This window comes from Saimiri boliviensis, chromosome X, assembly GCF_048565385.1.
Source record: "Saimiri boliviensis isolate mSaiBol1 chromosome X, mSaiBol1.pri, whole genome shotgun sequence".
NCBI lineage: Eukaryota > Metazoa > Chordata > Mammalia > Primates > Cebidae > Saimiri > Saimiri boliviensis.
The window spans coordinates 44724570-44752520 of NC_133470.1; the positions used below are offsets into that span (position 1 = coordinate 44724570).

The window sequence follows — 27951 nt, forward strand, 5'->3', positions numbered from 1 at the left end:
GCATCCCAACCCCCACTCACCCCATTTAGGAAGAAACTTCAGGGATGAGATAAGTGAATGAGGATTCCTTGTCTCCACTCCAATTACACCTCAGCTCCACGGCTCCTCCCGTTTCTCTCTCTGGCCTTGATTCTCAGCATACCTGGCCCTTGAACCACCTACACTTTCCCTCAAATCATGCTCTACTTTGTCTCCTGAAGTTGGGGCCCAACTTGGGGTTTTATTTCAGCCTGTGGTAGCAGTGAAAAGCAGACACAGCCAATGTGGTCAACTGTGTTCTTTTGGGTTTTTTTTGTTTTGTTTTGTTTTGTTTGAGACAGGGTCTCACTCTGTTGCCAAGACTGGAGTGCAGTGGTGTGATCACGGGTTCACTGCAGCCTCAACTTTGCGGGCTCAAGGGATCCTCCCACCTCAGCCTCCTGAGTAGCTGGGACTACAGGTGTGCACCATCATGCCTGGTTAATTTTTTAATATTTTGTAGAGACGGGGTCTCACCATGTTGTCAGGCAGATCTCAAACTCTGGGGCTCAAGCAGTCCTCCTGTCTCAGCCTCCCAAAATGTTGGGATTACAGGTGTGACGTACCACACCCAGCCTTTCCTTTGCATTTCTAAACTCTGGGAGCCAGATAGGCAGGGAATGCATAAAGGAAGGATGAGTCTGGAAAAAAGACAGCCCCTGCCTGTTTCTTCCACCATGACAGTCACTGTTGTGATAAGTATCATCTTCAAACAACTCAGGCTTACCTGTCTTTTCTGTCCAAATCTGGTTTTGTTGTTCATTTGACTGGGACCTTCAACATCACTCTGACAGTAAAATAGCCCTGGATCCTGTTAGAGTAAAGGGGGCTTGTGGTCCCCCATGGCTTTGAGCTTTTTTTCTAGGTGTTATGATTATAACCAAAGTCATTCACAATCTCTACTCGATACCCCCAGGCCTGAGACCCTCCTTTCCCCAACACACTGACCTGCTATTCACACAGATAAATGTGCCCCTTCCTCTCCAAGCTCTCAACTGAAAGTGCCTTCTTTCATCAGATTGTTGTTCAAATCCCATTTTTAGGCCAGGTGCAGTGGCTCATGCCTTTAATCCCAGCACTTTGGGAGGCCATGGTGGACAGATCACCTGAGGTGAGGAGTCCAAGACCAGCCTGGCCAACATGGTGAAACCTTGTCTCTACGAAAAATACAAAAAATTAGCCAGGTGTGGGGGGTGCCTGTAATCCCAGTTACTCAGGCGGCTGAGGCGGGAGAATTGCTGGAACCCAGGAGGTGGAGGTTGCAGTAAGCCGAGGTCATGTCACTGCACTGCAGCCTGGGCAACAATAACAAAACTTAATCTCAAAAACAAAAACAAAAGCCATTTTTAATCTAATGACAGCACACAAATGTTAAAACAGTTGAAACAGGTTGGGCACAGTGGCTCATGCCTGTAATCCCAGGACTTTGGGAGGCCGAGGTGGGTGGATCAGTTGAGGTCAAGAGTTCATGACCAGCCTGACCAACGTGGCGAAACCATCTCTACTAAAAAACACAACAATTAGCCAGGCGTGGTAATGCCTGATTGTAGTCCCAGCTACTTGGGAGGCTAAGGCACAAGAATCACTTGAGCCAGGAGGCAGAGATTCCCACGTTGACCAGGCTAGTCTCTAACTTCTGGCCTCAAGTGATCTGCCCCCCTCGGCCTCCCAAAGTGGTGGGATTACAGGTGTGAGCCGCAGTGCTCAGCTAACAACCCTTTCATTAGTTTGTTTTGTCTAATATAGCCTTACAGGAAGAGGGTTTTTTTTTTGTTTGTTTTGTTTGTTTTTTTTTGAGACGGAGTTTCGCTCTTGTTACCCAGGCTGGAGTGCAATGGCACGATCTCGGCTCACTGCAACCTCCGCCTCCTGGGCTCAGGCAATTCTCCTGCCTCAGCCTCCTGAGTAGCTGGGATTACAGGCACGCGCCACCATGCCCAGCTAATTTTTTGTATTTTTAGTAGAGATGGGGTTTCACCATGTTGACCAGGATGATCTGGTTTCACCATGTTGACCAGGATGATCGATCTCTTGACCTCATGATCCACCCGTCTCGGCCTCTCAAAGTGCTGGGATTACAGGCTTGAGCCACCGCGCCCGGCCAGGAAGAGGTTTTAAAAATAATTTTTACAATTTTAATATGTGAATATTGAAAAATGACAAATTAATTCATTCCAATGGTGAAACTAAATTTCCCAGGGATCCCTGACTTGATTTCCGGACTCTCCTGTGATTTCATTCCATCATGTTTCTTTGGAAGCAGAGTGGTAAGATGAAGGGGCAGGGCTCTGTTGAGGGAAGGTGGAAATGAATGGGAAAGGCATTATCACAACACTCTTTATGGTGAAAAAAGAACACGGAAATAAACCCAATGCCTGTCACAAATAGGGTTTCAGAGCTGCGTGCAGTGGTTCATGCCTGTAATCCCAGCTATTCAGGAGGCTGAGGTGGGAGGATGCCTCAAGACCATGAGTTCGAGACCAGCCTGGGCAAGATATCAAGACTCCCCTGCCCCACCGCCAATCTCTCTCTTTCTTTTAAACAGGGTCTCACTCTTTTTTTTTTTTTTGAGACGGAGTTTCGCTCTTGTTACCCAGGCTGGAGTGCAATGGCGCGATCTCGGCTCACCGCAACCTCCGCCTCCTGGGCTCAGGCAATTCTCCTGCCTCAGCCTCCCGAGTAGCTGGGATTACAGGCACGTGCCACCATGCCCAGCTAATTTTTTTGTATTTTTAGTAGAGATGGGGTTTCACCATGTTGACCAGGATGGTCTCGATCTCTTGACCTCGTGATCCACCCGCCTCGGCCTCCCAAAGTGCTGGGATTACAAGCTTGAGCCACCGCGCCCGGCCAGGGTCTCACTCTTAACATCCAAGCCAGAATACAGTGGCATGGCTCACTGCAGCCTAAACCTCCCAGGCTCAAGTGATCCTCCCAACTTAGCCTCCCGAGCAGCTGGTACTATAAGCACACACCACCACACACAGCTAATTAATTTTTGTAGAGATGTAGTCTCACTGTGTCACCCAGGCTGGTCTCAAACTCCTAGATTCAAGTGGTATTCTTGCCTTGGCCTCCTAAAGTGTTGGGATTACAGGTGTGAGCCACCATGCCCAGCTCACCCCATGTCTCTCTCTTTTTAAATTATTTATATATTTTTGAGATGGAGTTTCACTCTTGTTGCCCAGGCTGGAGTACAATGGCACAATCTTGGCTCACTGCAACCTCTGCCTCCAGGGTTCAAGTGATTCTCCTTGCCTCAGCCTCCTGAGTAGCTGTGATTACAGGCATCTGCCACCACGTCCCACTAATTTTTTGTATTTTTAGTGGAGACAGGGTTTCACCATGTTGGGCAGGCTTGTCTCAAACTCTTAACCTCAGGTGATCTACCCTCCTCAGCCTCCCAAAGTGCTGGGATTACAGGTGTGAGCCACCACAGCTGGTCTCTTTTATTTATTTTTTTAGAGACAGGGTCTTGCTCTGTTGCCCAGGCTGGAGTGTAGTGGCACAATCACAGCTCATTGCAGCCTTAACCTCCCGGGCTGAAGCAATTCTTCTGCCTCAGCCGCCCAAGTAGCTGGGACTGCAGGCATGCACCACCATGTCAGACTAATTTTCGGTAGAGATGGGGTCTCATTTTGTTCCCCAGGCTGGTCTCTGCCTCCTGGGCTCAAGTGATCCTTCCACGTTGGCCTCCCAAAGTGCTGGCATTACAGGTGTGAGCCACCGCACCTGGCCCTATACCACTTTTAAAAGTCATGTTTCTTTTAGAAACAGGGTTTCACCATGTTGGCCAGGATGGTCTCCATCTCCTGACCTTGTGATCCACCTGCCTCCACCTCCCAAAGTGCTGGCATTACAAGCGTGAGTTACCGTGCCTGGCCCTATACCACTTTTTAAAAGTTGTCTTTCTTTTTCTTTCTTTCTTTTTTTTTTTTTTTTTTAAAGAGACAGGGTTTCACCATGTTGGACAGGATGGTCTTGATCTCCTGAACTCGTGATCCACCCGCCTCGGCCTCCCAAAGTGCTGGGATGACAGGTGTGAGCCCCTGCACCCGGCCACCTTCTCTTTTTTATAATGTTGTATTTCTGATTTCTAGGGAATGATTCGTAAACTCACCCCTGACACTATGTCCCTTGGACATTATCCTTGTATAAACAAAAAGTGCCATTAACGAATGGGTAGAAGTCGAGGGGTGGAGCCTCCGTCCTTGTGCCTGAAGCGAATGTCCCTCAATGCGCCTGCGAGACTCCCACGCCCTGGGAAGGATGCCTATCGATTCGCTCTGGGCTCGGCAGCTCTCTCTGATAGCAGGCGGCCATCTTGCCTGGAGCCTGAGAAAGGGAGGAGAGACAGAAGGAACCGGCGACAGTGGTCTCAGGGCCGCCCCGGGGGGCCTCAAGAACCGGAGGCAGCCCCGGAGGTGGTCCCCGATCCCGGGCTATGCTCTTGGACCTGAGAAGGGAAGGCGGAGGGCGGCGGGGACAAGATGGGTGGGAAACGTCAAGCAAGGAATGCTAGGCGGGGGAGGGGCGTTGCTATGGCGACCGGGGAGGGGCGGTGTCTGTTCTGAATCGCTGTGTGTCACCCGGGCGTTGCCCAGGAAGGGCAGGGCTGGGGTGATGACCATGGTAACAGCCGGGTGGGAGTTCGTGACATCTCCGGCGCAGAGGGACTCGATGTCTATGGCAATGGTCGCCTGGCGGAAGGGACGGAACTAGATCCCTTTGCTCGGGACGCTCACATTCCAGGCCCTTGTCCTGCAGGCTCCCGCGGGCGGAGGCGCCAGAGGAGGAGGCCAGGGAATGGCCGCGGTGTGGCAGCAAGTCTTAGCAGTGGACGCGAGGTGAGGCGTAGGGTCGAAGCCCATGGGAGCGGAACTTACTGTGGTGCATGCGCAATGGCGATAAGTGAGGCTGGGCGGAGAATTTGCCTTATGCGGCTGCGTGGGCTTGCCGGAGGTGAGCATGCGCAGTAGAGGAGGCGGGCACGCCTGCCGTGAGTTTCTGGGCTGGAGAGGGTTCTAAACAGCATGCTGGGAAAATGTGGTCAGATGTGGATATGCGCAAAGAGGCTGCCTGTGGGAGGGAGGTGGGGCTCAGGCTGGTGACATCCTATCCCCTATGGGTGTCTCCTAGATTGTTTTTTAACATCATCACTTCCCTGTTGTGACCCCATCACTACCCAACGCCGACCCCCATAATGTCAGTGTGATTTCTGTTGCCATGGTAGACTGACCCCAATTATTGTCTGTGCTGACCCAGTCACCCGGTAGGGACCCCAGCAAGGCAGCAGACTGACTCCATTGTCTGCACAGTGACCTCATCACCACGCTGATTATTACCGAACATTCACTCCTACCGCAGGACCAAGAGGTCCCCCATCACCACTGCTAGTCATTCTTACACCTCGGCCCCAGTCACTGCCACACACCTCACTCTCCTGCCCTGTCCCCCAAGCTGATTGATTCCCTCTTTCCTGTGCCTGCTGCCTGCCCTGCATCCTGACCCTGCAGGTACAACGCGTACCGCACACCAACGTTTCCACAGTTTCGGACGCAGTATATCCGCCGGCGCAGCCAGCTGCTGCGGGAGAATGCCAAGGCTGGGCACCCCCCAGCACTGCGTCGGCAGTACCTGAGGCTTCGGGGGCAGCTGCTGGGCCAGCGCTACGGGCCCCTCTCCGAGCCAGGCAGTGCTCGTGCCTATAGCAACAGCATCGTCCGCAGTAGCCGCACTACCCTTGACCGCATGGAGGTGAGCTCCTGGCCACATTCGCCCCCTGGGCATATCCTGCCTGCACACATTCGCTCTGCAGACTTTCATCAAGCACCTGCTCTGTGCTGGCCACTGTTCTGTATCAGCAGAGGACAAAAAGATAATATGCCCAGTAAATCAATGAACAGACAATAAACTTGGTAAACAGGTCAATAAACATAGAACAAGCCATGTTTGGAGTATCTGTTGAGCAGGGGAAGGCAGGAACAGCAGAACTCCTGAAGAAGCCACTGCAGTAGTACAGGTGGGCAGCAGGGGTGGTGGCAGGGGACACGGTGAGAAGTGATGTGGCTCTAGGTAGATTTTCAGGGCTCCACACCTCAAAGGATCTCAGGGGCTTTTTGCAGGATACACCCACTCTGACCCTCTCCATTTGCAGGACTTTGAGGATGATCCTCGGGCCCTAGGGGCTCGTGGGCACCGCCGTTCTGTCAGCCGAGGCTCCTACCAGCTGCAAGCACAGATGAACCGTGCCGTCTATGAGGACAGGTATGCGCCAGAGATAGCTGAGGGGGGTGTGGTTGCAAGGAGGAGAGGGGCCCTGGGGCAATGGCAGACTGAACACTCTCACATCTACCTCTTGTCACCCCTCACTTCCTATTGGGGCCCAGGCCCCCTGGCAGCGTGGTGCCCACGTCAGCGGCAGAGGCAAGCCGGGCCATGGCCGGGGACACATCACTGAGCGAGAACTATGCCTTTGCAGGCATGTACCATGTTTTTGACCAGCACGTGGATGAAGCAGGTGAGTCAGTGGGTGGCGGGTTCTATCACCAAGTGTTTGCCCAAACTGTGACAAACAACCAAGGCATCCTTTTCTGAATACCAGGCCCCTGGCACACCTCTGAAGGAGGAATTCGCATCCACAAAGCCTTCTGCAGACTGAAAAGCCCCCCTGCACAGTGGTCTGCAGAGTCTCAGTGCTTTCTCTACTGTAAAGAGCCTCAGAGCCGGGCGCGGTGGCTCCAGCCTGTAATCCCAGCACTTTGGGAGGCTGAGGCGGGTGGATCATGAGGTCGAGAGATCGAGACCATCCTGGTCAACATGGTGAAACCCCGTCTCTACTAAAAATACAAAAAATTAGCTGGGCATGGTGGCGCGTGCCTGTAATCCCAGCTACTCAGGAGGCTGAGGCAGGAGAATTGCCTGAACCCAGGAGGCGGAGGTTGCGGTGAGCCGAGATTGCGCCATTGCACTCCAGTCTGGGTAACAAGAGCGAAACTCTGCCTAAAAAAAAAAAAAAAAAAAGAGCCTCAGAAGCCTAAGAGAGCCCTTTGCAGCAGGGAGCCTGGGTTTGTGAGTCACTTGGAAGAGTTCAAAGATGGGCTGGGCAAGGTGGCTCACACCTGTAATCCCAGCACTTTGGGAGGCTGAGGCGGGCAGATCACGAGGTCAAGAGATGGAGACCATCGTGGCTAACACAGTGAAACCCATCTCTACTAAAAATACGAAAAATTAGCCGGGTGTGGTGGCAAGGGCCTGTAGTCCCAGCTACTCAGGAGGCAGAGGCAGGACAATCACTTGAGCCCGAGAGGTGGAGGTTGCAGTGAGCCAAGACTGTACCACTGCACTCCAGCCTGGGTGACAGAGCGAGAAGCAAGACTCCGTTTCAAAAAAAAGACTTTGCTGATGAGAAATCCCCTTGCAGAGAGCAGAGTGGGCTACAGTGTCAAGAGTTTTGCAAACGGCCAAGACCTTGATTGTAAATTGTTTGCTAAGACAGGAGCCTTTTCACATTGCAGAAGACTTTTGCAATCTGCAAAGGAGCTGCTAAGACTTAGGGAGCCTTGGCAGAGGACCTTCTGGGGTTACAGTTCCCTTTGTCAGCCAAGGAAAGCCCTTTGCTGAGGCCACTGTGCCTCATGCAGTGGGGCCGCAGGCCCTGGCACACACATCAGAGCCTTTTAGAGAGAAAAGTGCCCAGTGTGTGTGCAGACTCCCACAAATGGCTTCTTGGCATTGCAGTTCCACGAGTACGCTTCGCCAATGATGACCGGCACCGCCTGGCCTGCTGCTCACTCGACGGCAGCATCTCCCTGTGCCAGCTGGTGCCCGCCCCGCCCACGGTGCTTCGTGTCCTACGGGGCCACACCCGTGGTGTCTCCGACTTCGCCTGGTCCCTCTCCAATGACATCCTCGTATCCACCTCACTTGATGCTACCATGCGCATCTGGGCCTCTGAAGATGGCCGCTGCATCCGGGAGATCCCTGACCCCGATGGTGCTGAACTGCTCTGCTGTACCTTCCAGCCTGTCAACAACAACCTCACCGTGGTCAGCCTCCAGGGCCCCCACTCACCAAGGGCGGGCGGACTGGGTCAGGAAGGCCATCTGAGGGAGTGAGAGTATAAGGAGGGGCAGCCAGGGGGGCCTAGGACCCCCGCCAATCTCATCACAGCAGTCCTAGTGTGGTCAGACTTTTTTTTTTTTTTTTAAAGACAGGGTTTTACCATGTTGGTCAGGCTGGTCTTGAACTCCCGACCTCAGGTGATCGCCCACCTTGGCCTCCAAAGTACTTGGATCACAGGCGTGAGCCACCACGCCCAGCCATGGCCAGACTTAAAAGGGAAGCAGATCATAAGACCATTCTTGGTCTGAGATGGCCTTGCTGTGGTAAACTTCAGGGAGCACTGGCCAGGGCAGGGTCCTGGCTCTGGGACCCCTTTGGTCACATCAGCTGCAGTCCTACAGCTTTCTGACTGCAGGGGCTACCTCTGAGGAGCAGGACGATGAGGCTGAGCCTCATCTGGTCTATCAATGGGAGCCCCACCATGGTCAGACTCCAGGGTAGATTGGTCAGAGAGCAGGGGAAGAACATTAAAAAGTCTGGCATGGCCCAGGGTGGGGTGGGGTAAAGTGCAGAGGAACTGACCAAGAGCGAGCTTGTGAGCCAGGATCCTCCCCGTGTCAGCAGCAGCCCCACAAGTTCCAGAAAGGCACAGCCAGGGAGCAGGGGAAGGCTGGGATCACAGGCCTGGGCAGGCCCCGTGGTTCTCACCCTGCAGGAGGACTGGCCAAGGGGCAGCATGATGGCTCTGAAGGCCCTTTAGTCCCATAGGCAAGTGCCCTACTCTGGGCAGATTACAAGAGGGGCTAGCTAGGGAGGTGGATTCATGCCTGATCACCTTCTTGTCTACCTACCACAGCCCCACTGTGAATAGACTCTTAATGGGGACCAGCCAGTCCCATCAACGGTAGCCTCACTGTGTTCAGACTCGAGGAGGGACTGGCTGGGAGCAGAATGATGGTCTGTGCATTCTCCCCACAGGTGGGAAACGCCAAGCACAACGTGCATGTCATGAACATCTCCACGGGCAAGAAAGTGAAGGGGGGCTCCAGCAAGCTGACAGGCCGTGTCCTCGCTCTGTCCTTCGATGCCCCTGGCCGGCTGCTCTGGGCGGGTGATGACCGTGGCAGTATCTTCTCCTTCCTCTTCGACATGGCCACGGGTAGGCAGACAGCAGTCCTGCATCTGGGTGCTCGCCCTCCCCGGGGCATAGCCCTCACCCTCCCCTTTGCCTTCCCTCCCTCCGCTGCTGCAGGGAAGCTGACCAAAGCCAAGCGTCTGGTGGTGCATGAGGGGAGTCCTGTGACCAGCATCTCAGCCCGGTCCTGGGTCAGCCGTGAGGCCCGGGACCCCTCGCTGCTCATCAATGCTTGCCTCAACAAGTTGCTGCTCTACAGGTGGGTCCCCCACAGGGTCTCCTGGAGATGGAGGGCCTGCTTCCTCCAGCACACTGGGACAGTAGCCCATCTCCTCCATCAGGTTAATTTCATTGAGGGAGCAGTAGTAGCAGTAACGCTAATAGCAGAAGTGAGCATGCACGTTTACAGCGATCACTGCGGCCAGGCCCTGTTTGAAGCAGTTTCTGTGTATCACTGCATTCAGTCCTTGCACCGACCTGTGAGGCAGCTGCTGTTATTATCTCCATTTTGCAGTTGAGCAAACTGAAGCATAAAATGGACGAGGGCAAAAGATAAGAACAGACAGTTTTCAAAAGAGGACATTTATGAGGCCAACAAACATGAAAAAATGCTCATCATCACTTGTCATTAGAGAAATGCAAATCAAAACTACATTGAGATACCATCTCACACCAGTTAGAATGGCGATCATTAAAAAATCTGGAGATAACAGATGCTGGAGAGGATGTGGAGAAATAGGAACACTTTTACACTGTTGGTGGGAATGTAAATTAATTCAACCATTGTGGAAGACAGTGTGGCGATTCCTCAAGGATCTAAAAATAGAAATCCCATTTGACCCAGCAGTCCCATTACTGGGTATATATCCAAAGGATTATAAATAATTCTACTATAAGGACACATGCACACGTATGTTCATTGCAGCACTGTTTACAATAGCAAAGACCTGGAACCAACCCAAATGCCCATCAATGATAGACTGGACAAGGAAAATGTGGCACATATATACCATGGAATACTATGCAGCCATAAAAAAGGACGAGTTCATGTCCTTTGTAGAGACATGGATGAAGCTGGAAACCATCATTCTCAGCAAACTGACACAAGAACAGAAAACCAAACACTGCATGTTCTCACTCATAGGCGGGTGATGAACAATGAAAACACATGGACACAGGGAGGGAAACATCACACACTGGGGTCTGTTGGGGTATGAGGGGCTAAGGGAGGGACAGCTGGGGGTGGGGAGGTTGGGGAGGGATAACACTGGGAGAAATGCCTGATGTAGGTGATAGGGGGATGGAGATAGCAAACCACCATGGCATGTGTGTACCTATGCAACAATCCTGCAGGATCTGCACATGTACCCCAGAACTTAAAGCATAATAAAACAAAAATAGACTAGGGTTACTCAAAGCAAGGCCTGTTTTCCTTTCTTCCTTCCTTTTTTCTTTTTTTTGGGGGTGGGGTGTGGGGGTTACTATCCCCACTCAATCTGTCATGTGACCCAAATGCAGTTCTCAGCCTGGGCCACACATTGGAATGACCTGAAGAGTCTCAAAAAATCCTGCCCGGGCCCCTCTGTAGGACAGTGGTTTCAGAAGTTTTGGGATGGGCCTGGGCATGGGTAGATTGAGAAATTCCCTAAGCGATATCAGGCCAGACCTGAAAATCACTGCTTAACAGGATGCTTTTTATTCTATCACTTTACTTCTCTCCCTTTTTTTTTTTTTTTTGAGGTGGAGTCTCACTCTGTCGCCAGGCTGGAGTGCAGTGGCCTGATCTCGGCTCACTGCAACCTCCACCTCCTGGATTCAAGCAATTCTCCTGCCTCAGCCTCCTCAGTAGCTAGGATTACAGGCATGTGCCACTATGCCTGACCAATTTTTGTATTTTTAGTAGAGATGAGGTTTCACCATGTTGGCGAGGCTGGTCTCGATCTCTTGACCTCGTGATCTGCCCGCCTTGGCCTGCCAGGGTGCTGGGATTACAGGCGTGAGCCACTGCACCCAGCTCTCTCCTCCTTTTAAACAATTTCTATATATATGCTTTAAAAATTTTTAATTTAAGTGTACCCTTAGGTTTGTGCCCATTTCCCACAGCCCCTCCCTTCTTCCTCCTACCACATCTGGCCTTCTCCTGCCACAGTAAAGCCCACTAATGATCCACATCTTTCCACATGCCCTCCTCTCTCCACGAATCCTAGGTGTGTACACATACCCACGTGTGTTTTTGTTTGAGATAGGGTTTTGCTGTCACCCAGACTGGAGTGCGGTGGCGTGATCATGGCTCACTGCAGCCTCCAACATCTGGGCTCATTTGATTTCCCCACCTCAGGCTAAGTATCTGAGATTACGGGCATTTGCCACCATGCCGAGCTAACTTTTTAAATCTATTTTTTGCAGAAATGAAGATTTGCCATGTTACCCAGTCTGGTCTCGAACTCCTGGCCTGAAGCAATCCTCCCACCTCAGCCTCCCAAAGTGCTGGGATTACAGGCATGAGCCTCCTTGCCTGGCTCCCACCATAGTTTTGAAGGAAAGACATTTTAAAGAAATGGGTTTTCTTATCACTTAATGTTCCTTTTATGGAGGTAACAGTTTCATTATTCACCTATTGAAAGACATTCTTGGGCCAGGTGCAGTGGCTCACGCCTGTGATCCCAGCACTTTGGGAAGCTGAGGTGGGCAAATCACTTGAGATCAGGAGGTCGAGACCAGCCTGGTCAACATAGCAAAACCCCATGTCTACTAAAAATACGAAAATTAGATATATGTGGTGACAGGCGCCTGTAATCCCAGCTACTCTGGAGGCTGAGGCTGCAGAATCACTTGAACTTGTGAGGCAGTGGTTGCAGTGAGCTGAGATCATGCCATTGCACTCCAGCCTGAGTGACAGAGCCAGACTCCATCTCTTAAAATAATAAAAAAAAAAAAAGGGGGGGGGGCGCTGGGCGCGGTGACTCATACCTGTAATCCTAGCACTTTGGAAGGCCAAGGCAGGTGGATCACGAGGTAGGAGTTCAAGATCAGCCTGGCCAATATGGTGAAACCCCATCTCTACTAAAAATATAAAAATTAGCCAGGCATGGTGGCGCACGTCTATAGTCCCGGCTTCTCAGGAGGCTGAGGCTGAAGAATCACTTGAACCTGGGAGACGGAGGTTGCAGTGAGCTGAGATGGCATCACTGCACTCCAGCCTGGGCAACAGAGTGAGACTCTTTCTCAAAAAAAGAAAGAAAAAAGAAATGGCCTTTTCATACATCTCAAGTTTCTCACCAGGCGGTGCCTTGTAGAAACCCCGCAGGTCACCTTCGGGAACTGTGCTTTATTCTGTCTAAGGGCTGTGCAGTTTTCCACAGTGTGAGTGTACCATGGTGTGTTCATTTAGTCTCTTTGTGCCTGTCTTAACACCAGGATCTTAGAAAAACTAGTGGATGAAACTGGAGAGGCTCCCGTTTATATCAACAGAGACAGTTTCTGAGCCATCGGTAACTCACACATCAGCCCCTGTTTACAGTTTATGCAGTCACCTCAGAATTGGGTTTCATAAGCTGGGAATGGTATGTACCTATAGGTAGGCCCAGCTACGCAGGAGGCTGAGACGAGAGGATCACTTGAGCCTGGGAGGTTGAGGCTGCAGTGAGCCATGATCGCACCACTACACTCCAGCCTGGGTGACAGAGTAAGATCCTGTCTCAAAAACAAAAAAAAATTGGGTTTCATGAACCTTGAGAAGAACTTAGGCACGGGGTGGGGACACAGGCCCACAGCTTGTCCCCCTGCTGGGGCTGGGGCTATGTTTTGACCTTCTGTCTCGTCCTCCTCTCAGAGTGGTAGACAACGAGGGGACCCTGCAGCTGAAGAGAAGCTTCCCCATCGAGCAGAGCTCACACCCGGTGCGCAGCATCTTCTGTCCCCTCATGTCCTTCCGCCAGGGGGCCTGCGTGGGTGAGTCCTATAGGGACAGGGCATCTGGGTGGCTGGGGAGGGGCAGGGACCAGGGCTGGTGCTGACTTGGCTCAGATATCACGACACCCTGACACCCTGACACCCTGACCTGGGCCTCATGACCCCTCACACCCCAACAGCCTCAGTCTGCTACTGACAGCTCCAAACAGCTCAGAGAACTCACAGTTTGCACTTGATCTCAGCCAAAAGGCCGAGAAGCAATGAAAACTCACACTTTGAACACACCTCCCCCTAAAAAGCCCAGAGACCTTGGACTCTGCACATAGTACCAAAAGAGCCAGGCGACCTCCCAGCTAAGGATGGGGTCCCCTCAAACTTCCCCAAGCCATGCTGGGACCTCACACCTCCAACATACACCCTTCAACACCTCAGGGACTTCCCACCAGGGGCACCCCAGGCGCCTCCCGATGGCCTCTCCCTCTCACCCCGACAGTGACAGGCAGTGAGGACATGTGCGTGCACTTCTTTGATGTGGAACGGGCAGCCAAGGCTGCTGTCAACAAGCTGCAGGGCCACAGTGCGCCCGTGCTTGATGTCAGCTTCAACTGCGACGAGAGCCTACTGGCCTCCAGTGACGCCAGCGGCATGGTCATCGTCTGGAGGCGGGAGCAGAAATAGGGTCCTGCCAGCCCTGCTGCTGTCCACCATCCCATCCCTTTACTCCAGCCTCGTGTTGTAAATAAAGCTTCAGTGGTTGTGCTGAGGGCCGGCTCCCAGCTCTGCCGGGGACTGGCAGGGGAGCAGGCAGCTCCAGGAACACGGTGGAACGGAGTTCATTGACTCATTCGTGCATTCATGCATCGACGATTCATTCATTCCACAAGCATTGATTGAATGTCTGCTGGGTCACAGGCACCGCTTTAACTGTTTTACACACTCATGCATTTGATAGAGATTAGTGAGCCCTGACTGTGTGCCAGGAACTGTTCTAGGCACTGGGGATACTGCTGTGACCTAATCTGATGGAAATGCCTGCCCTTGTTGGGCTTGCATTGTAGAGGAGACAGTAGACAAAAATGTGGAACAGGTCAGCTAATGATGAGTGGTGCAAAGAAAATAAGGCAAGGATGGGAGACAGAGCTGCAGAAGTTGGAGTTGGGGGAGTGGGTCTTTATGGTATCAGGGAAGACGTTCCTGACAGGGTGCCTTGTTTTGTTTTTGAGACGGGGTCTCACTCTGTCACCCAGGTTGGAATGCAGTGGCATGACCATAGCTCACTGCAGCCTCAACTTCCAGGGCTTAGGTGATCCTCCCACTTCAGCCTCCCAAGTAGCTACAGGTATACACCACAGGGACTACAGGTGTACACCACCACACCCAGCTAATATATATATATTTAAAGACGGGGTTTCACCATGTTGGCCAGGGTGGTCTCGAACTCCTGACCTCAGATGATCTGCCTGCCTTGGCCTCCCAAAGTGCTGGGATTACAGGCGTGAGCCATGTGCCCAGCCGACCTTCATTTGATATTCTAGCTTACAGGTCCTTCTGGTCTCTAATCAAACCTGGGCCTCTGTTCATTTTGCATCTAATGTCCGCATGGATCATACCTGGTCTTTTTTTTTTTAAACTAGTCAACCTTCTGTCCCCTCTGATCTGACTTTGTAGGCCATTTTAACCCCTAAACCATCAATTGGTCTGATCTCAAACCTGGTCTACTGTTAAACATTACAGCGTCAATGTCCTTCTGGCTTGTTCTCAAAATCTGCGTTATCTTTTCTAGTCATTCCACATTCAGAGTTGTCCTGCTCCCTAATCAGAACTGTCCCACTCTTCTTGCTCTCTAGTCTGTCTGACTCATAACCAGGACTTACATTTCCTATTTCATATTTCAAGATCTACTGGTCTAGTTAGCCAACACAGCCATTTAACTAGCCCCAAATCCTTCTACTCCAAGCCTTCTCAGACCAGTCTTCTATTAAATATACCACCAACTCCCATCTGGTTTGACCTTAATCTGATCCTCTGCTAACTGCTCCATCACCAGTGTCCTGTGATCTGTCATTGAACTTGTACAGTTATCTCTCCTGACACCAGTGTCCCTAGAGTGTGAACGCAAACCCCAGGCTCTGTTAACTATCCTAGACTCGAGTCCCCTCTGAACTGACCTCAAACCCAGATAGTAATTCGATTGTCCTCATCCCTTTTTCTCTGGTCTAACCCTAAACCAGGGTCTCTGTTAACTGTTATGCCTGGAATATTCCTCTAGTCTGAAGTCAAGCATTTGCTAACTATCCCAGTATCAAGTCCCATCTCTCTGTCTAGCTATTCAACAGCATAATTAAAGCAGAACTAATTAAAAATCCTTACCCCCCGCCTTTTTGAGATGGAGTCTCGCTTTGTCACCCAGGCTGAGTACCGTGGCGCGATCTCAGCTCACTGCAACCTCTGCCTCCAGGGTTCAAGTGATTCTCCTGCCTCAGCCTCCTGAGTAGCTGGGATTACAGGCAAGTGCCACCACACCCAGCTAATTTTTGTATTTTTAGTAGAGACAGGGTTTCACCATGTTGGTCAGGCTGGTCTCGAGCTCCTGACCTCGTGATCTGCCCACCTTGGCCTCCCAAAGTGTTGGGATTACAGGCATGAGCCACCACGCCTGGACTTTTGTTTTGTTTTGTTTTTTTTGAGACAGACTTTTGCTTTTGTTGCTCAGGCTGGAGTGCAGCAGCGCAATCTCGGCCCACTGCAACCTCCACCTCCTAAGTTCAAGCGATTCCCCTGCCTCTGCCTCCCAAGTAGCTGGGACTACAGGCACCATGCCCGGCTAATTTTGCATTTTTAGTAGAGACAGAATTTCTCCATGTTGTTCAGGCTGGTCTCAAACTCCTGTCCTCAGGTGATCTGCCTGCCTTGGCCTCCCAAAGTGCTGGGATTACAGGTTTGAGCCACCATGCCTGGTCAAAATCCTTGCCCCTCTTATTTGACCTCAAATCTGGGTGTCTTTATTCCATCATCAGTGATTTTCTGGTCTATTATTGGACTCTGTGTATTAACTCTTCTATCATCAATGTCCCTATCTTACTTTAAACTATGGTCTCTGTTCATTCTTCCACTATACGTTCCTCTCTGATAGTGTCGCCTTCCACACAGGCCTCTGATAAAACTACCACTGTTAGTGCCACCTTAAACAAGGACTGGTTAGTGAATTTGCTATCAATACTTTCCTGTTGTATTTTTTATTTTTACTGAGACAGAGTCTTGCTATTGTTACCCAGGCTGGAGTGCAGTGGCATGATCTCAGCTCACTGCAACCTCTACCTCCTGGATTCAAGCAATTCTCCTGCCTCAGCTTTCTGAGTAGCTGGGATTACAGTTGCATGCCACCATGCATGGCTTTTTTTTTTTTTTCTTTCGAGACAGAGTCTCACTCTGTTGCCCAGGCTGGAGTGCAGTGGCACGATCTTGGCTCACTGCAACCTCTGCTTTCTGGGTTCAAGTGACTCTCCTGCTTCCACCTCCTGAGTAGCTGGGACTACAGGCATGCACCACCATGCCCAGCTAACTTTTATATTTTTAGTAGAGATGGGGTTTCACCATGTTGGCCAGGCTGGTCTTGAACTCCTGACCCCAGGTGATCCACCCACCTCAGCCTCCCGAAGTGCTGGGATTACAGGCGTGAGTCACCGCGCCTGACTGGACCATTGTTAAGTGTCTTGATATCCATGCCTCTTCAGTTACACTTTAAACCTGGGCTTATGGCAAATACTTCAGCATTAGTGGCCTTCAGATCTGAACCCAAATGTAGGAGATGAAATGACTGGACTTATAAGGACTTCAAAATAGTCACTATTAGGGAAATGCAGACTGCAGTCTGGATATAATGGGGTGAGAGACTGCGGTGTGGACAAAAGTGTTCACAGAAATAAATGTGAGTTCTAGTGGCATCACAGACTGGGATGTGGACACTCCTATGATCTATACCTGATGCTGCATGACCCCAGGAGTTTCTATACCCTGCTCTGTGTGACACCAGAAATAGTCATGTCCCAGTATGTATGCAGCCAGGAGTGTCCACATTCTAGTCTCTGTGGCCTGAGGATTGTTGGCATCCTGGTCTCAGAACCCGTAAGTTCACACTCCAGTCTGTGAGACCCATAGGTGTCCAAATACCTATCGATGTGACCCCAGAAGTGCTCGTATCACAGTCAATATGACACCAGGAATGTCTATACCTGGTCTGTCTGACCCCAGCATTTCCAAACTGCAGTCTGTGTGACTCATGGGGTTCGCATCCCAGTCTTTTACCCCAAGTATGCCTACACCAGCCTGTGTGACTCTCAGAGCATCGAAACCCCTGTTCATGTGATATCAAGAGAGTTTACATCCCATCCACAAAGGAGAGAAGAATAGATATTCTTTCATTTCTGCTGCTGCTAATGAGAAATGTAGATTCAACTGTTTTGTTTCTGTTTTTTGTTTTTTGGGTTTTTTTTGAGATGGAGTCTCACTCTGTCGCCAGGCTCAAGTGCAGTGGCACGATCTCATCTCACTACAACCCCCACCTTTAGGTTCAAGCAATACTCCTGCCTCAGCCTCCCAAGTAGCTGAGACTACAGGCATGCGCCACCATGCCCGGCTAATTTTTGTATTTTTAGTAGAGACAGGGTTTCACCGTGTTGCCTAGGATGGTCTTGATCTCTTAACCTTGTGACTCACCCGCCTCGGCCTCCCAAAGTGCTGGGATTACTGGCATGAGCTACCACACCCGGCCTCAACTGTATTTTTTAAAAACCTAAAGATAAACCACAAGTTGAATTAAAAACAGGGATAGGCTGGGCACAGTGGCTCATGCCTGTAATCCCAGCACTTTGGGAGGCTGAGGTAAGTGGATCATTTCAGCTAAGGAGTTTGGGCAACATGATGAAACTCCATCTCTACAAAACATACAAAAATTAGCCAGGCATGGTGGTGCATGCCTGTGGTTCCAGCTGCTTGGGAGGCTGAGGTGGGAGGATCACTGGAGCCTGGGAAATGGAGGCTGCAGGGAGCTGTGATTACACCATTGAACTGCAGCCTGGGTAACAGCAAGACCTTGTCTGGAAAAAAAAAAAAAAAAAGAAGATAAAAATAACAAAACAGGGATAGAACTTTCAAATCACTTGAAAAAAAGGGAGATTATTCCATAATTAAAGTTAGGATGCTAAGAAAACATCAGGGATACATTAAAAATACCAAAAAACGTAAGACAGAATTTCAATTCTGACAGTAGATATTAATGAGCTAAATTCCATATATTAAATGACAAGGGTTGGCCATACCTGTAATCCTAGCACTTTGGTAGGCTGAGGTAGGTGGATCACTTGAGGCCAGGAGTTTGAGACAAGCCTGGCCAACACAGTGAAACCTCATCTATACCAACAAAATCCAAAAATTAGCCAGGCGTGGTGGCATGTGCCTGTAGTCCCAGCTACTCAAGAGGCTGAAGCAGGAGAATCACTTGAACCTGGGAGGCAGAGGTTGCAGCGAGCTGAGGTCGTGTTACTGCACTCCAGCCTGGGCGACAGAGTGAGACCCTGTCTCAGAAAAAGAAAAGATGACAAGGGCACTGAGACTGAATGAGTATTCCAAGAAACAACAAAATGACATCTAAATCAATGTGGTTCAGAAATATTTTTTAATTGATGCATAAAAATCCATGAGAAAAGTAAAGAGACAGAGAAAACAGCAGTCAGAATAGAAATTCAAGATAAAATTAAGGAAAAAAAGCACTAAGCAGTCAAAGAGGACTCTCTTTATTGATGAAGGGCATGATCAACATTGAAAATATAAGTAATGAATTCCTGTATTCCATACAGAGACCAAATCTTTAGCTAAAGGAATAGAAGACAGCCAGTTGAGTCCTAACCAGTTGAATCATGCATATGATTGGATCAAGCTGAGCAGTCTTCACAGCAGACACTAAAAATTGAAATGGGCCTATCAATTAGGTTTGGTGGACAATGGAGGAAAAGCAAGGAAGTGGATGCATAGTACCCATTTTCTCACCCCTGGACCCAAGAAAGGATACTTTGGTGACACTGGGTGTTCTCTCTTCCAGTGAATATAAGTGGCTAAGGTACAATGTTGAATACCCCTATGAGACCCTGACATAACTACACTAAGTTCATTTTCAGGTGCTTATTCAAAGGGAAAGTCACTGATGGCAAATTCTACCTCACAGCCTCATCTGTATCGAAAAGATGTGCTGTGACTGGGCGCAGTGGCTCATGCCTGTAATCCCAGCACTTTGGGAGGCTGAGGTGGGTGGATCATGAGGTCAGGAGTTCAAGACCAGCCTGGCCAACATGGTGAAACCCCATCTCTACTAAAAATACAAAAATTAGCTGGGTATGGTGGCACATGCCTGTAATCCCAGTTACTCAGGAGGCTGAGGCAGGAGAATTGCTTGAACCCGGCAGCTGGAGGAGATCACATCACTACACTCTAGCCTGAGTGACAGAGTGAGACTGTCTCATTAAAAAAAAAAAAAAAGAAAGAAAGAAAAGACGTGCAGCGATCGCGCCACTGCACTCCAGCCTGGGCAACAGAGTGAGACCTTGTCTCTAAATAATAATAATAAATTCCAAAACAATGACTTATAGTGGCCATAAGCTCAAGACCACAGTGCAGTCATGGTTAGAAATTAACACTCAATTATACAGAAGAAGCCATTAAGCCCCTCCTGCCACAGCTAACTGAGGTTTCGGCTGGTGTCTCTGGGGCTTTGTCCTCCATCTGTCCTGGGTTATGCTCTAGCATTTCATGACAGGGTCGGTCGGCTCTAAACACATCAACATAGCTCACTCTTGCAACCAAGAGATTACTGAAGTGCTAAGTACCATCACTTTTTTCTTCTTCTTCCCCACTGCTCCCCGCTCCCCGCCTGCCGTCACCCAGGCTGGAATGCAGTGGCGCCATCTGGCATCTGGACTCACTGCAACTTCTGCTTCTGGGGCTCCAGCTATTCTCGTGCCTCAGCCTCCCCAGTAGCTGAGGCCCCAGATGCACATCACCATGCCCAGCTAATTTTTGTATTTTTAGTAGAAACAGGGGTTTTGCCACATTGGCCAGGCTGGTCTCAAACTCCTAGCCTCAAGTGATCCGCCTACCTTGGCCTCCCAAAGTGCTGGGATTGCAGGCATGGGCCACCACGCTCGGCCAGTACCATCACTTTCAACTCTTCAATGTTAAGTTTTTCTAAGTTAAAACAATCTGCCTCTTGAGCTACGCTGCATATTACTTGTTTCAGGAACTCCCCGCAGACTGATTTCCCAGCTCCAGAAACATGCAATCCATCAGCTCTTCCCTTGGGCTTTTTGCGTTCTTCTTTATTTTAGCCATGGTGGAGGGTTTCATTATATTGTCCAGACTGGACTTGTCCTCCTGAGCTCAAGTGATCTTCCCATCCCTGCCTCTCAAGTAGCTGGGACTGCAGGTGTGAGCCACTGTACCCAGCTTTTTGATATCTTTATTCGCCCAGAACCAGGTGGAAACATGTTCTGAATAAAAGCCAGTCCTGGATTTCCTTGCTCTGCTCACTCGTTCGGTTGCGTTGGGCTGAGCCTTATAGAACATAGTGCCCCGAGACCTTCTCAGGGCCACTTTCCTGCACCCTTGACTTTGAGCTGCAGCCCTCTGGTTTTCTCAGGTGGGTTTTCTTGACTCTTTCCACTACTCTTCAGCCAATAAAGTGACCATTCCACTCATATGCTTTCCCCTGGGGTAACTCCTGGTGGAGGCAGTGTTGGGACCCCTTAAGTTTCACTGGGCAGTGTCCCAGGGCAGGTGCTTTAGAAGCAGAATTTGAGCTGGAGTTTGGGGCACAGGGGGTTTATCAGTTGATGTAAAGGGAAGGAGGAGGAAGCAGGATTGGGCAGGGGGAGAGCCGAGTACAATGCAAGCCACACAAGGCCTTGGCCAGCCCAGCCGAGAGCTCTGGAGCAGGGATGGTGCAGCAGAGTGTTTTGGGGGAGAGGGCAAGAGTTTGGGGAAGTGGCTCTCTGCGGACCCTGATGGAGCTGACAGCTGGAGGCTGCCTGCCCACTGCACTCCCTGCAGCTGCGCAGTGAGCCTTTCCTTGAAAGGGGGTCTTGGTGGTGCATTTCTTTTTTGAGACAGAGTCTTGCTCTGTTGCCCAGGCTGGAGAGTAGTTGCATGATCTCGGCTTACTGCAACCTCGGCCCTCTGGGTTCAAGCGACTCTCATGTCTCAGCTTCCCAAGTAGCTGGGAATACAGGCATAAGCCTCCGTGCATGGCCAGTGGTGCACCTGTTGGTCTCCTGCTGTCAGGAAATACCAGGGGCTGTGAAAAGAAATGGGTGGCCACTGGGTAAGTAACTCAGGACCCTGGGAAAATCCCATTACTCCCATGACTCGTCCACCTGGTCCTGAGCCAGTCACTTTACCACTCTGTGCCTTAGTTTCCTCAAGACTCAGTTGAGGGTTGGGGAGTACATTCATTCATTCTTCTGACCTATATTGACTGAGTCTCTACATGTCCCGGGCACTGTGCCAAGTTATAACAGTGAACAAGGCATACAAAACCTCTGCCCTTGGGGAGCTGACATTGCTAAGAACCCCTCAAATCTATCCAGTGACCCAGACTGAGGGCAGATGCCACTCCTGGCCTTGCTTGCAATGATCGTGACACACAGTGAGCACCATGGCCTCGATACATATTCAGACAGATGACAGCTTGATATGGAAGCTGAGGAAATAGTGGCATCCACATGGTAACAGGAAGGAGGGAGCCACTCTGGGTCCTTGAGCAGGAGCACAGATCAGTGCAGCACTTCAGGAGGGCCAATCCAGCGGCGATCAATAGAAAAAGACCTTTTGGCAGAGTACAGTGGCTCATGCCTGTAATCCCAGCACTTTGGGAGGCCAAGGCGGGTAGATCACAAGGTCAGGAGTTCGAGATCATCCTAGCCAACATGGTGAAACCCCGCCTCTACTAAAAATACAAAAATTAGCTGGGCATGGTGGAGTGTACCTGTATTCGCAGCTACTGGGGAGGCTGAGGCAGGAGAATTGCTTGAACTCGGGAGGCAGAGGTTGCAGTGAGCCGAGATGGTGCCCCTGCACTCCAGCCTGGTGACAGAGTGAGACTCCATCTCAAAAAAAAAAAAAAAGAAAGAAAGAAAGAAAAGAAAAATAACTTTTTACTGAATGTCACCCGTCACCCTGCCCCTTAGGTAAGTCAAATTAAAGCAAACAGCCAGCCAAAGCCAGGCCACCCTGTCTGTCCCTTGTTATATTGTTATATTCTGGGTTTTGGTTTGTTTCTGGCTGAGCTATTCCATAGTGGTAGCAGTGATGATTGGGAATTTGGCTTTCTGATCTGACCATTTGGTGACTTCTGGGAATGAGTGAATGGATGTTGGCAGAGAATGGCAGGAGTCAGGCATGTTAGCCTGATCCTCTTGAATCTCTTGTCTTGTGGCTAATGGTGTGAAAATGAAGCATTAAGCTCCCTCTGTGGCTGCAGTCGGGCTCCTGGGGTGAGTGAGTAATGTTTTCCCATCTCTGCAGGGTGTCTATACCTTATTTTGTGAAGTCACTTAAATTAAAGGAACTCAGTTCCTATTGGCTGCTAGAGATAAATAAGCACTTATACAAATCAAATGTTCCTAAAATTATAGGAAAATGAGGAAATCAAACTTTGTAAATGGCTGTCCTCTGTAGTCCAGGAAGAAATTGAATTTTTAATACCGTAAATGCACTAGACTTGAAAAAGATTTCTCCTTCAGAAACTGATTCAGAGACTTTTTAAGAATCCAAGTTCTCACCAAGGTGTGGTGATTCATGCCTGTAATCCCAGCACTTTGGGAGGCCGAGATGGGCAGATCACAAGGTCAGGCGTTCGAGACCAGCCTGGCCAACATGGTGAAACCCCGTCTCTACTAAAAATTAGCCAGGCATGGTGGCGTGCACCTGTAATCCCAGCTACTCAAGAGGCTGAGGCAGGAGAATCGCTTGAACCCAGGAAGTGGAGGTTACAGTGAGCCAAGATCACGCCACCGCACTCTAGCCTGGGCGACAGAGGGAGACTCTGTCTAAAAAAAACAAACAAACAAAACAAACAAACAAACAAACAAACAAACAAACAAAAAAATCCAAGTTCTCATAATTAAGATAAATATTTGGCAAATGACACTAGTTTAATTATTTGAGTTTAATAAAAACAGTATAGGATGGGTCCAGTGGCTCACGCCTGTAGTCCCAGCACTTTAGGAGGCAAAGGTGGGAGGATGCCTTGAGCCTGGGAGTTTGAGACCAGCCTGAACAACATGGCAAAACCCTGTCTCCACCAAAAATACAAAAATTAGCCAATAGTGGTGGTGTGTGCCTGTAGTCCCAGCTACTCGGGAGGCTGAGGTGGGAGGATGGTTTGAGCCTGGGAGGCGGATGTTGCAGTGAGCTGAGATCACGCCATTGCACTCCAGCCTGAGTGACAGAACTGGACCCTGTCTCAAAAAAAACAAAACAGTATTATGCTATTATCAGGTAATTACTCTGTAATTATTATGGATGTTTTCTCTCTGCTTTGTTAGTGTTAAGTATAATACAAGTGTGCATTTATCTACTGAAGTTTGTGTTTTCCTAAATGATGAAGGTTTACTGATCAAATAAGCTACCACTACTCCTACGTAATGTTGAAGATGACAAAAAAATGTATCTTTGCATTTGACTAAAATAAACCATTAATAAATTTATTTCATGCTGTTAAAAGAAAGTCATTAAGAGGGGAAAAAGAAAAAAAAAGTTTATTTCAACATAATTATGTTTTGTAGTATGTCATCTTGAAGATAACTTCCAAGGTAACTTGGAAGTTCTGACTAATACTTAGGTAACTGAAAATTCTGATACTCAATTGACTTAATTAATGGATATTCATTGGATGCCCAGATAATTTCTAAGTAAGGAATAAAACAGAAACACTGATTACTAAGCACAATTTTAAATTTGTATAATTTTGCATCTTCTTATTACTTTTAAATTTAATTCAATTTATTTTAATTGAGACGGGATCTCACTTTGTCACCCAGGCTGGAACGCAGTGGTGCAAACATGGCTCATTGCAGCCTCCACTTCCTGGGCTCAAGCAATCCTCCCACCTTAGCCTCCCAAGTAGTTGGGACTACTAGCGCATGCCACCAAGCCCAGCTGGATTTTGTTTTTTGCTTTTTTGAGACAGGCTCTCACTCCGGTTGCCCAGGCTGGAGTGCCGTGGCCTGATCTCGGCTCACTGCAGCCTCGACCTCCCAAGCTTAAGTGATTCTCCCACCTCAGCCTCTCGAGTAGCTGGGACGACGGGCACGCACCACCACACCCAGCTAATTTGTGTATTTTTTTAGAGAGAGGGTTTCACCATGTTGCCCAGGTTGGTCTCAAACTCCTGGACTCAAGCAGTCTTCCCACCTTGGCCACCCGAAGTGCTGTGATTACAGGCCTAAGCCACTGCACCCAGCCATAATTTTTGTATTTTTTGTAGAGATGAGGTTTTGCCAATGTGGCCCAGGCTGGTCTGGACTCCTGAGCTCGAGCAATCCACCTGCCTTGGCCTCCCAAACTGCTGGGATTACAGGCGTGGGCCACTGTGCCTGGTCTGCTGCTTGTTTGTATATGCTACAGATAGGCCCTGTTTTGGGGTCTGTCGATCAACATGTCCATTTTTGCCACATCAAGATGTCATATAAGGGATGTGGGCCATTCTAGGAAGCTGAGTTTGGCTAGTTGACTAAAATGACATTTCACAATTGTCCACACCTCTGTGAAGTTGAAGTTACTTCTATTTAATCTCTTAGGGTTTATTAAAGATCCCCCAAAGCTTTGATTTCTGTGGGTTATGGCTATTGATACTTACTGAATTAGAAATTAAAACAGATGGCTGGGCGCGGTGACTCATGCCTATAATCCCAGTACTTTGGGAGGCTGAGATGGGCGGATCACCTGAGGTCGAGAGTTCGAGACCAGCCTGACCAACATGGAGAAACCCCGTCTCTACTAAAAATAATCATCCAGGTGTGGTGGTACATGTCTGTAATCCCAGCTACTCAAGAGACTGAGGCAGGAGAATCGCTTGAACCTGGGAGACAGAGGTTGCGGTGAGCCGAGATCACGCCGCTGCATTCCAGCCTGGGCAACGAGAGTAAAACTCCATCTCAAAAAAAAAAAAAAAAAAGAAAAAAGAAAATTGTAAACATTTATTGAGTCATAGTAATAATGAAGGCATTAACATGTTTAACCTAAAGAATATCTTTTTTTGGCCGGGCGCGGTGGCTCAAGCCTGTAATCCCAGCACTTTGGGAGGCCGAGGCGGGTGGATCACGAGGTCGAGAGATCGAGACCATCCTGGTCAACATGGTGAAACCCCGTCTCTACTAAAAATACAAAAAATTAGCTGGGCATGGTGGCGTGTGCCTGTAATCCCAGCTACTCAGGAGGCTGAGGCAGGAGAATTGCCTGAACCCGGGAGGCGGAGGTTGCGGTGAGCCGAGATCGTGCCATTGCACTCCAGCCTGGGTAACAAGAGCGAAACTCCGTCTCCAAAAAAAAAAAAAAAAAAAAACAAAGAATATCTTTAAAAAAAAAAAAAAAAAGAATATCTTAAAAAAAAAAAAAAAGAATATCTTTTTTTAAAAAAAAAAAAGAATATCTTTTTTAAAAAAAAAAAAGAATATCTTTTTTTTTTTTTTTGAGACGGAGTTTCGCTCTTGTTACCCAGGCTGGAGTGCAATGGCACGATCTCGGCTCACCGCAACCTCCGCCTCCCGGGTTCAGGCAATTCTCCTGCCTCAGCCTCCTGAGTAGCTGGGATTACAGGCACACGCCACCATGCCCAGCTAATTTTTTGTATTTTTAGTAGAGACGGGGTTTCACCATGTTGACCAGGATGGTCTCGATCTCTCGACCTCGTGATCCACCCGCCTCGGCCTCGCCTCCCAAAGTGCTGGGATTACAGGCTTGAGCCACCGCGCCCGGCCGTCCTAAAGAATATCTTAAGGCCGGGTACAGTAGCTCATGCCTGTAATCCCAGCATTTTGGGAGGCTGAAGTGGGAGCATCGCTTGAGGCAGTAGTCAGACTCCTTAGGTGAATAATATTTTCCTGTCTCTGGAGGGCATCCATAAATTATTTTGTGAAGTCACTTAAAGGAACTCTGTTCTGATTGGCTGATAGAGATAAATAACCACTTACACAAATCGAATATTCCCAAAATTATAGGAAAATTAGAAAATCAAACTTCTTTGCATTTCCTGGGCAACATAGAAAGATCTTGTCTCTACTTTTTATTTTTATTTAAAAATAAAAATATGTGTGGTGGTGCATGCCTGTAGTCCCAGCTACTTGGGAGGCTGAGGTCGGGGGATTGCTTGAGCCCAAGAGTTTGAAGCCACAGTGAGCTATGATGTCATCCCGGCTGGAGTGCAGTGGGACAATCCCGGCTTACTGCAACCTCCACCTCCCAGGTTCAAGCCATTTCCCTGCCTCAGCCTTCTGAGTAGCTGGGACTACATGTCACCATGCCTGGCTAATTTTTGTGTTTTTTTTGTTTTGCTTTGTTTTGTTTTGTTTTTTTTTTAGTAAAGACAGGTTTTCACCATATTGGCCAGACTAGTTGAACTCCTGACCTTGTGATCTGCCTGCCTCAGCCTCCCAAAGTGCTGGGATTATAGGCGTGAGCCACCGCACCTGGCCAGTTATTCTTTATATTTAATCTGCCTAGACAGCAAGGATTATTTTACTAGAATAGTTTTCTGTGCTTTTTTTTTGGTTTTAGTATGTGCTTACTTTTTTTTGGTGGGATAGGGGGGCAGAATCTTGCTCTGTTGCCCAGGCTGGAGTGCAGTGGCGCCATCTCAGCTCATTGCGATCTCCGCCTCCTGGGTTCAAGCAATTCTCCTGCCTCAGCCTCCTGAGTAGCTGAGATTACAAGCACACACCACCATGCCCAGCGAATTTTTATATATTTTTTTTTGGTAGAGACAGGGTTTCACCATGTTGGCCAGGCTGGTCTTGAACTCCTGATCTCAGGTGATCTGCTTGCCTTGGCCTCCCAAAGTGCTGGGATTACAGGCGTGAGCCACCACACCCGGCCTTGTGCCCAGCCTATTATGTCCTTAATTTTTGAAGAAAAGAAAAATAACAAAATTTTCTCTTAAGTGATTTATAATCATGTTACTCTCTGTATGTTTTTTTTTTTGTTTGTTTTTGTTTTTGTTTTTGTTTTGAGACAGAGTCTTGCTCTCACCCAGACTGGAGTACAGTGGTGTGATCTCGGCTCATTCCCACCTCCACCTCCTGGGTTCAAGCGATTCTTCCGCCTGAGCCTCCTGAGTAGCCGGAATTACAGACGCCTGCCACCACACCCGGCTAATTTTTTATATTTTTAGTAGAGACAGGGTTTCACCATGTTAGCCAGAATGGTCTCAATCTCCTGACCTTGTGATCCGCCCACCTCAGCCTCCCAAAGTTCTGGGATTACAGGCGTGAGCCACCGCACCCAGCTGTATTGTTATGTTTTATTGTCACTTTGGTCACCATTATTGTTTCTTAGGTACCTAAAATACTATCCTACTCAAGTGTATGAAACTCCTCTGAGTTTTTTTCTCTCTCTCTTTTTTTTTTTTTTTTTTGAGACGGAATTTTGCTCTTATCTCCTAGGCTGGAGTGCAATGGTTCGACCTCGGCTCACTGCAACCTCTGCCTTCTGAGTTCGAGCAATTCTCCTGCCTCAGCCTCCTGAGTAGCTGTGATTACAGGCATGAGGCACCACACCCA

General features: G+C 49.2%; 1 protein-coding gene across 2 annotated transcripts; it reads left to right on the top strand.

Annotated features, from left to right (window-relative positions):
• Window positions 1–4331: 4331 nt before the first annotated feature.
• On the top strand, window positions 4332–23883 carry WDR13 (WD repeat domain 13). 2 transcript variants are annotated; one of them, XM_074391871.1, is made up of 10 exons: window positions 4332–4442; window positions 4786–4865; window positions 5535–5775; window positions 6176–6285; window positions 6408–6538; window positions 7759–8066; window positions 9061–9241; window positions 9335–9476; window positions 13050–13168; window positions 13562–13726. In XM_074391871.1, exons 2-10 carry the CDS (start codon window positions 4825–4827, stop codon window positions 13633–13635), a joined length of 1347 nt encoding a protein of 448 aa, XP_074247972.1. In that variant the 5' UTR covers window positions 4332–4442; window positions 4786–4824; the 3' UTR covers window positions 13636–13726. The 2 variants fall into 2 exon arrangements, with proteins under 2 accessions (XP_074247972.1, XP_010348497.1); XM_010350195.3 differs by having other exon boundaries at window positions 4333–4442; window positions 13623–23883.
• Window positions 23884–27951: the final 4068 nt, after the last annotated feature.

Excerpts from the sequence above, each read along its gene's own strand:
- WDR13 (XM_010350195.3), top strand. The coding sequence starts at position 4,825 with ATGGCCGCGGTGTGGCAGCAAGTCTTAGCAGTGGACGCGAG. Across the intron at positions 4,866-5,534 it reads GTCTTAGCAGTGGACGCGAG|GTACAACGCGTACCGCACAC; the intron begins GTGAGGCGTAGG and ends CTGACCCTGCAG. Across the intron at positions 5,776-6,175 it reads CTACCCTTGACCGCATGGAG|GACTTTGAGGATGATCCTCG; the intron begins GTGAGCTCCTGG and ends CTCCATTTGCAG.